At 41.0% G+C, this 10,000-nt stretch overlaps 2 protein-coding genes across 3 annotated transcripts in view; both read left to right on the plus strand.

Moving 5' to 3' along the window:
- The first annotated feature begins 1,750 nt into the window (after nt 1-1,750).
- Nucleotides 1,751-4,377, plus strand: six7 (SIX homeobox 7). The gene is made up of 3 exons (XM_030780361.1): nt 1,751-2,161; nt 3,806-3,969; nt 4,173-4,377. The coding sequence occupies exons 1-3, from the start codon at nt 1,754-1,756 to the stop codon at nt 4,375-4,377; spliced, it is 777 nt and encodes a 258-aa protein (XP_030636221.1). The 5' UTR covers nt 1,751-1,753.
- A 2,389-nt stretch (nt 4,378-6,766) lies between these two features.
- LOC115817529 (actin-related protein 2) overlaps nt 6,767-10,000 on the plus strand; it is a 5,758-nt gene continuing 2,524 nt past the window's right edge. Inside the window, exons 1-5 of one of the 2 annotated variants that reach the window (XM_030780853.1) lie at nt 6,767-6,814; nt 7,839-7,973; nt 8,321-8,609; nt 9,217-9,353; nt 9,823-9,972. In XM_030780853.1, the coding sequence (XP_030636713.1) occupies nt 6,767-6,814; nt 7,839-7,973; nt 8,321-8,609; nt 9,217-9,353; nt 9,823-9,972 (759 nt within the window). The remainder of the gene's footprint in view (nt 6,815-7,838; nt 7,974-8,320; nt 8,610-9,216; nt 9,354-9,822; nt 9,973-10,000) is intronic. The other variant, XM_030780854.1, reaches the window with a different exon arrangement.

Genomic DNA, 10,000 nt, shown 5'->3' on the forward strand with positions numbered 1-10,000 from the left:
CATGGGCTATATCCCATCGGAGAGTAAACAAACTAAATCGTGTCAGTGAGCAATATGACCATGTGACCATTTGGCAGCGTTCGAGAAACAAAACGACAGATTATTCTGTCAGACTAAAACTCCAACTTTGCAATAAAGCTTATCCGTTCACCTGACGATAACCCTCATAGTCTGAAACTCCTAAACCCTCACAGACACTCATTAATATTCAGTACTCCAGTGGTATTAATTAAACATTCAACCATATGCGACCTGTATTTTGGTATTATATAAGATTAATTGATTAATCTACCATTAATAATGACTCGTCTCAGAGTTTATAACAAAGCCTTACAACTGGGCTGCGAATAAACTTCCAAATCTGGAATTGGGAATCGTGAGTGACTTTGATTGTTTTACCATGTTTGTAGACAAATTCTCCTAGCTAACCGGATTAGGCTAATACAAAAAAAAAATAGTCTTTCGAAGAACTCATCAATACTTAGGCTAGAGGTTCTGCAAGACTGAACTGAGATGAACGCGTGTAATACCGTTGACCCTACATATCCCGTTCCATGCAGCGAGCACAGACGGCATTTTCTTAATGCCTTGGCCCAGGTCGGGTAGGATACGGTATACCAGTGTGCAGATTAATTATCAGCGCATTAGTCAGTCGGGATCGCTGCGGATTCTCAGGCTCTTTAGCCAGCATACGTCTCAAAACGTCTTCTCGGTCAAATGGAAGCTCGCATGTGATACCGAGTTCCATGGCCTAAGGCCTAAATTGAGAACCAATCCCAATTAAAAACAGCAGACGCGTAGCCTAGTAGGCCTTCTTATTACTGGCTGGAGTTTCCTGATTTCACTTTAAACGACACGTGGCCTACGAATTAAAATATGACCAAAACATCATTTTGAATCTAATTCAACTATTCTTATAATCAAAGTGGTAAAAACGACAGAAAGAAACTTGTATTTTGAATGATAAGGATTACATTTATATTTAGCTGGTTTTCATCAGACTAGGAAAATACTGATACTATGTAGAAAACAAAAATTATAATTATTATTTTTTTTTTTTTACCATATCCACTGAATAAAATTTAGGTACAGATCATTTATTTTCGGATCATATTACATCTGATGCTAGTCATTTTTTTCGAGAGAGAAAAATATGAAACTAGGGATTATTTGTATATTTTGTTGTATAATTTCCATACAGATCACTTCAGTTAAATAGCCTTGTGTTAGCAATCCTGACAGTTAATGTATTCCCCAGTTTAGCCTAACAATCAGATCAGGCAGTCACCTCTATACACACTACCCCCCGCTAAGTGCCTAATGACTGAGGCGAATAATCCTTCTCAAAACAACCACAAAGATGCTAATTGTATCTGCCTATAAATACCGCTTAACTTCTGCTCTTCCTTCCTTACAAGAACTTATGCTAGAGACCTAGACGTTGTCTTACAACGGCCTAGCAATACCAAGAAACAGATCAAATAATTATATAACAAGCAAACACTCCAATCAGATTTTTTTTCCCGAGGCTGTCACACTTTCGACCAAATTTAGAGGCGTTTAATCCAGTCACTTCGAGCTACTGTTGAAGAAAACATTTTTACTGAGCCACGTCTTAGCCTACATCAAAAGTTTGGGCGCATTGGTGAAAACCGAACTAAATGCTGATGTAGCCTATGTACCTCATAGTCTGCCACTGTAAAATTTAGTATATGTCTGTTTTGCAACAGTTGCTGTAACTGCCGAAGAGAATATGTTTCCATTGCCGATGTTCACACCGGAGCAGGTGGCTCGCGTGTGTGAGAATCTGGAGGAGACCGGAGACATTGAGCGTCTGGGACGTTTCCTGTGGTCTCTCCCGGCGGCTATCCCCGGTTCCGCCGGCGAGGCCCTAAACCGCCACGAGTCTGTGATGCGGGCAAGAGCACTGGTCGCCTTTCACGGAGGAAATTTCGAAGCCCTGTACCAAATCCTACAAAGTCATCGCTTTACGCGCGAGTCCCACGCCAAACTGCAGGATCTGTGGCTCGATGCGCATTACCGCGAGGCAGAACGCCTGAGAGGAAGACCGCTGGGACCCGTCGAGAAGTACCGCATCCGCAAGAAGTTCCCTCTTCCTCGCACGATTTGGGATGGCGAGCAGAAGACGCACTGTTTTAAGGTAACGAACTCAAGCGAACTCCACTAGTTGTAAATTACATGTTGTTTACCTACATGTTGCAGGTATCAAATTTTTGTATATAATCCAGCTAAGAGTCAGCCAGCTACCCTGGTGAAGTACACATGGTGAATTATACATTTTATTTTCCGACTTATAGTGCTTTCAATGGAGCTTATCTCGGCAGACCTTGCAAAAATGTTCTCAGTTGGTTCTGAAATTCAGTTAGGAGCACCTTTCTTTTGAGCCCAGACAATTTCTTTCCAGCTTGAACACCTTAATAAGATAAATAGCTCTTTTTATTATCTATCTGTAGAAAAAAGTATTCCATCTGTATTTGTTCCATTCAGTTACTGAAAATTACTACCTGCGAAAGCCATTCATAGCTGACAGCCAAATGAATAACACCAGAGAAAGGGAAGACTTTACAGATAGTATATCTCATAAAATGGACCATATACGGTAAAAATGGTTATTACACAAGCTCTTTTCTCATCGCCTGACAATGACAGAAATCCGAAAAAGCCTCCTTTAATGTTTTGTCACTGAAGGTCAAACTCAAAGTAGAACTCTCATGAATACAAACCCACATTGCAAAGTGTACAGAATGCCCATTTAAATATGGGTTGAGAAGTGAAAACGTATGTGTCAACTTGTGTGTGTATGTGTGTGTGTGTGTGTGTGTGTGTGTGTGTGTGTGTGTAAGGCCTCTGTCTGATATAGTTAACTGTGCCATTAGCCAGTGTAGTCAGTATGCTAAGCCTCGTGAGTCATGAACCACCTGTGAGATTAACCTTTGATTTTCCAGATGAGTTTTAACTTCTCATGACTCAATCCATTTCTTCACATATTCTTCAAGCAGAGAAAAAAACACATCATGAAAGTTGGAAGAGATTATATAATCTCTGCCTTAGCTATCTGAGGTTTGCTTTGAAGTCACAAATTGGTTGGATAGATTTCAGATAAAGTAACTCCTTTATCTGTTTTACGCTTGAGAAGTTTCAGTGAAAAGTGGCAATTGAGAAAAAATGATTAAAACCAGCAGGAAATTGAAATACATCTCTGTTTTACGATCAACATTTGAATAGAAATGTTTTTATCCGGTAATCATTCTGTCAGATTGTTGCAGCAGATGAAGTCCAAACAGAGACCAAATGAGACAATAAGACAATGTCATACAAATTTTGCCCACGCTGGATTGGATTTTTACATGGGATGAATCATGCAATTCATGGAAGACACTGCCTTAAAGAGTGATCAGGAATCAGTTCTGTAACTTAAAGACTGGTAGTCGAGTTCAGAACTGAGTCAGATAAAACTGCACCCAGATCAGTTAGGGACAGCTTCCACTTGAACCGGAACAGACTTTTGCCATTGCGCATCATGCAGAATGTCCACCCGCTGGCAAGTGCTGGTAATACACGTAAGAGATGCTAAGCTTCTAAATCTCTGTTAACTGCAGCCCAGATAGCCTTTGTGATACTAATCTCATTTATCCTGAGCCCATCATTTAAAATGATTTCTGGGCTTAGAGTGAGCTATGAATACATCTTAAAGAGGCCGCGGGATCTAACTTTGACTTAGTGACGAGCGTGGAAAAAATTCAGTTTGGAGGACTTAAACAGTGGTTGGTTTCTGTTTTTGCAGGAGAGAACCAGGACGTTGCTCAGAGAGTGGTACCTCCAGGATCCCTACCCCAACCCATCCCGAAAACGACACCTGGCCCAGGCCACAGGGCTGACACCCACGCAGGTGGGAAACTGGTTCAAAAACCGTCGCCAGAGAGACAGAGCGGCGTCTGCCAAGAACAGGTATGTGGGCCCCTCCCCTGTGTTCAGTCAGAGCAAATCATTTGCCCAGCATGCAATGAGTAAATGGCTTAGATTTTGGCCGAAATTGATGTTTTTCTTGTCCCTCTCCTTTTTTTTCTGTCTCTCTTTGTCCTCTTTCCATCACTCTCTTTCCCATGCTCTCTCTCTCTCTCTTTCCCTCTCTTCTTTCTGCTCCTCAACAGACTTCAACAGGACCCCTCTCTCCTGCCTACGAGTGGTTCTCCGGAATGTTCCTCCCAGGAGCGCCGCTCCCACCTTCGGGAATCTTCCCCACATCACCCGGGCAGTCCTGAGGCAAGCGACTGCAGCTCGGGAACGGGTCCCCATGGCACCGGAGCCTCCACACCGGATATCTCTGTCAGCAGCGACAGTGAGTTTGAGTCCTGAGAAGACTCCCCCCCCGACTGCCTTCCTTCCCCTCAGCCAATCAGGGCCAGAGCCACACAGCAGAGAACCAATAAAATGCTTCAGAGAATTGGAGTCTCTCTCCTACTAAGAGCTCCATGGTTACACAGGGAATGTACAATAAAGTGCTTTGCAATACTGTAATTGTGGAGCAGAGGAACGGATGGTTGTGCAGGAAGAGGGAAAATGAGATGAAGTTGGGATGAACCTATGCACTTATAAGAGACTTTTAGAAGAAAGTTTGTGATGTGGACTGGGACGAAACACAAATCTATGTCCATTTAATCTGCTCCCATGTAGGAATGGACAGAGAAACCTATAAAAACATATAAGGTGTATTGACCATTGTATTTACATGCACAGTTAGAACTGAAATACCACTGGCTCTCTCTAGATGGAGACAAAGATAAACTCTCGTTATATCTAAAGAAATTCAGGGCATAATTTACATAGAATGGTTTTTGTCTTACTTGTTTAGTTACAAGTTGCACGACCGAAACCATTTCGTTAAGAAAAAGATAACTTATGTAGGTTTTTTTTCTCTTGTTGCTGTTTGTTTTCCCTCTTATGTGTAAGGACAGAAATATTTACTGTGAATCATGTTTATCATTTTTAACGTTGAAATTGCTCCCCTCTGCACTTCTGTCAGAACATCCTGTCAGTAACTCACGGTGGAAAGGGGTGTGCCAAATTGATTAATTACATCTGTGCTGGAAATTCCAAAATTCTACATTTTCTAATACGTTTCCAAAGCACCACTGATATATATATATATATTTTTTTTTTTACTTCTGCCACTTCTTGAATGAAAACAGCTAAAATGGAAATGAAAGTTCAAAAATGGCAAACGCTCCAAATCTGTGAAAATCTGAAGAGTTTCTTCAACCATCGTCTGATTCCATTTTAAATAACTCTTTATTCACAGAGGGGTAAAATAGCACAAGTGGTTCAGTCTTACATTCTGCATACAAGGTAATAATTTATTCTAATGCTTTACGGGTTTATAGCAGTAATTCTGATATAATAGCTAGGGTTTCTCTGTGTTCTGCAAAGACATGAGACGTTAATAGCTGAAGCACGCTTGTCTCCACAATTTTAAGATTCAAACTCTTTCAAATCAGATCTTGCAGTAATGTCGGAGAGGCTCTAGTTGTTCACTACAGCAAGTATCCTATTTTTTGTCTTTCCTAAAAAGGGAATAACCATGAATTTGCTGCTTTTCTGCACACGCCGAGTGACCAGTTCTTCTTTCGTTTAAAGCTACCGTTTGTAATCAAATGTGTTTGCTGTTTTAGAGAAAGATGGGACTGTAGATTTGTATTCGTAGACCTGTAGGTCTTCGTTTTCTTGACACCATGTGAATTACCGTATTGTTATTGAATAGCTATGTAATTTTGCTGCTTGACGGATCAGTCTTACCTTGGCATCACCCATCTCCTCTCCAAAGTGTAACCTTTGACCTTCTTTCCTGTACTTTTTGAGAACTCGTTGAAATAACGAGCCTCTATGTTCTTTCACTGCCTTCTTAACACTTGTTATTCTTCTTTTCACGGCTTGGGAGTATGAGATGTTGAAACAAAGTCAAATGTCTTGTACTTTGCCACTACGGTAGAAAACCATTTTTGCTGAGCGAGGCAAAAAAAACCTTTGTAGCTGAGTAGAAACTCATGCAGCTTAATCTCGACTTTTTTTTCATGTGCCTCACCGTCGAAGACGTAATAATAAAGTCAATTGACTGTTAATCAAAAAAGAGAACACATACCACGTTCTTCTCCGAATGCCCATATTCACTTGACTTAAATGGGAATCACTGAAAAAGAAGGGGGTTTATACATGTCTGATGTATGCAATTTCGAATAAACGAAAAATAAAAATATTTTTATCCAAAACATAGCTTGTGTGTAGTTTTTTTTTTTTCCAAAAATGATATTGTTGATGCTGTAGTTGCTCCGATTTTTATTTTATCTATTTATTTATTTATTTATTATACGGGGCTGAGGCCTCTTTGAATATGAAGTCAGTCACGAACAGAAGTTTGCGATATGTACGTGCAAATATATAGGCTATTTTGAAGCCGGAATCTGCGGATCGGACAAGGGTGCATCTCATGTCAAATCTAGAGTTGAAACTTCCTCTCTCATGAAACAGAGGGAGGGGTCCGGAGGCGCACAGCTGAATCACTTCAATTCCTCTTTCCTAGTTTTAAAGCGGCGAAAGCTTTGCAATAGGCTCTGCAGTCTACTGCAATAGCTTAAGTACATGTACGAAATTTCTTTAATGCATGTATTTGTAAAGCCAGGCAGCTGTTGTAGCAACGTTATCCAGAGGGCGGTGCGTTCTTACCTGCTCGTCGACGCGTATTTATAAGACCATGGATAGTGAGGGGAGGAAGGTGGTAGTTTGTGACAATGGCACCGGGGTGAGTAGTTCCACACAATGTTTCTTTAAATAATTTATTAACTCCTTCAGTTTCATATAAAATTTCTCACGCCATACAGTGTATGACAGTACAATTTGTGAAGGTCTGCATAATGAGTTTATACTGATTTGGATCAGTGCCCATCAGCTACTGTATGTAAATATTTCAAGAAGTTCAAGCTTGAAGTTCCACTTTAAGCCTCTATCTCCAGTTACAAGTTCCGCTTATAAAATGCCGTGCACAGAGCAGCCTATAAATCATAATCTTTGATATGTTAGTGCGGGAATAGGCAATGTAAGATTTTAAGACATGAAGAGATGCATTAGTACATTACTCTGCACGTTCTCCACAGGGTGTGTTTGTCTGTATTCCCATCTGTTGGGGCTTGTTCTCTTAAACACACGTTATGACACACTCACACGGCCTTAAAAGGTGGTACTGAGAGACGGAGAGCCGTTATTGGACACAAATGAGGAAGAGGTTTCTGACACAAAGGGTAGTAGTTTTCCAGGTTGTCGTATCTTTTTTTTTTTTTTTCATTTTTGAGCCGAGTAGCGCCTTCGTTGCCAGGGTTTCGTCATTTTCCTCTAGATCATTGGTGCACCGCTACTGGAATGCACCGTACCCTCAGGCTATGGAATGTGTGCCTGTCACATAGGCAAGTCAGGACATTTTCACCTGGAACTACAGAAAAAAAAACCCGTTAGAGTTATACGTAATTAAATCGAGTGTTGACACAATATAAATTATGAATGGTCCCTTCGCTTGTGCTTCATATACATGATATGAGAATTGACACTGTTTTTTTTTTTGTATTACTTCACAATTAATTATTGAACTGAAACCCCTGGGCGGTTTCCATACGTAGACGACAGTTTCAGTGCTCGGTTTAGAACATTTTCAGAAGTCTGTATATTCTCAAAATCGAGTCCTAGTCTTTTGTCTTTGGTTGTCATTAGGTAATTGTGTTTAAATTGCCTTTAACGGATATCTCTTGATTTAATTCATTGTTGTTGGTTTATAGTTCGTCAAGTGTGGTTTTGCCGGGTCCAATTTTCCTGATCACATCTTCCCAGCACTTGTGGGACGCCCAATAATCCGGTCGTCCACAAAAGTGGGCAATATTGAGATAAAAGTAAGTATGGGAAACCAGAGACCAGTAAATATTCTCCAGTTTAAAGCATGACACGCATCAAGAGAAATGAAATACCCCAGGAATGAGGTTGGTTAATTGAACTCAACTGTTAACAATATCAGGCGAATTCTACTTCAATTTTAATCAAATGAGTGGTAGCCCAAAGCTTATTTTCTGATAAAAAAACAAAAAACAAACAAAAAAAAACCCCATGAGTTTCTCTTTTAACTGCTGAACACTCACAAGAAAATTATAACATTTATATTCTGCACACATACACTTGAAGATCTAACTTCTCTGCAGAACTCAACTACATTCACTCTGCACCATCCACGACCTCTGTTCCTCATCTCTTGTCTCCCTTGTATCAGGACCTAATGGTGGGAGATGAGGCTAGTCAGCTGAGGTCCCTTCTAGAGATCTCCTACCCCATGGAGAACGGTATGGTGAGATGCTGGGAGGACATGTTACACCTGTGGGACCACACTTTCGGCCCAGACCGTTTGGACATCAACCCACCGGACTGTAAGATTATGCTGACCGAGCCGCCAATGAACCCGGTGAAGAATCGGGAGAAGATCGCCGAGGTGATGTTCGAGAAGTACCAGTTCCACAGCATCTACGTCGCCATTCAGGCTGTGCTCACGCTCTACGCCCAGGGTATGGCGCAAAAGATGGCGCGAAAGAACGTGACGCGTGACATACGTATATTCTCTTTTTGCTCTGAAATAACACGTAGCTACAGAAACAAATTCATGTAAAGCGTACTACTGGGTGATTTTCACCGTTTTTACGATACGTTGACATAACTGTCTACATAATCTGAATAAACCCTGTGTATTGAACTGCTAGATGAATTCATGTATATTGAATTGTTAGTTTGCTGTCAGTGGAGATGAATGATGATGATACTATCATTCTATTCAAACGAACTTAAACTAACCTAACCTAAAGTCAACGTAGTGCTGCTCTGATCACTAAGAACCCCAAACTGTCAGTTAGTGAGCCTCAGCAAGTGATTTTTACATCTTTTAACGCTTTGTTTTTCATATCCAGTCCTGCAGAAACCACTAAGCAGCAGGTTTTTCCAGGCACATAGCTCTGTGTCAACACTCCTAATGTGAATAATCAGTAGTGTATTGATTAACAGACCAGTGATGGAGTAGAATGAGGAGATTCTGTCCAGAGCGTCCTTAAGGGTAGGTTTGGGACTTGTTGTAGTTACTGACTATTATTGCGCCCGTAATTCTGAAATCTCTCCTCTTAGGTTTACTGACGGGGGTAGTTGTCGATTCGGGAGATGGCGTGACTCACATCTGTCCCGTGTATGAGGGCTTCTCCTTACCCCACCTCACCCGAAGACTGGACATTGCGGGACGGGACATCACGCGCTATCTCATCAAGGTGTTGCCATCTACTGGCAGTGGACACAAATAACAGGCATTTCAGTGCCTGATGACACATACTGGAAGTCTATATCAGGCATTACATAGATAAGGCAAACTTTTGAGGATGAATTGTATTCTGCACTGTATAATGGGCCCGGGTAAAATGGAACTACAAAAGTGCAAAATATAAAGGAATACTGGGAATTTTTTAAACAATTAAGTAAGCATTTTTGGCAGATACAAGAGGTATTTTTGTCATTGAGTAACTTAGCAGCTATTTGACTGAAGAGAGTAAAAAAATTTAAATGTAAATATTATGTTTGAAAAAAAAAAAGAAGCTATTTTTTATGCTTTATTTGTACATCTTTTGGAAATGTTTTTTGAAGAACGTCATTCATCGCGTCAGAGCTAAACTCCAACGACAGATGTTTTCTCCGGCCGCTTCCCCTTCAGCTGTTCTTACTCTTCCAATTTTTCTCCTCCAGCTGTTACTCCTGAGGGGCTACGCCTTTAACCACTCGGCCGACTTTGAGACGGTGCGTATGCTGAAGGAGAAACTCTGCTTCGTGGGCTACAACATCGAGCAGGAGCAGAAGCTGGCCAATGAGACCACTGTGCTGGTGGAGTCTTACACGGTAAAACCTCTGTCGTAAATGCTGGCTG

This window comes from Chanos chanos, chromosome 7 (genome assembly GCF_902362185.1).
Source record: "Chanos chanos chromosome 7, fChaCha1.1, whole genome shotgun sequence".
Classification (NCBI taxonomy): Eukaryota; Metazoa; Chordata; class Actinopteri; order Gonorynchiformes; family Chanidae; genus Chanos; species Chanos chanos.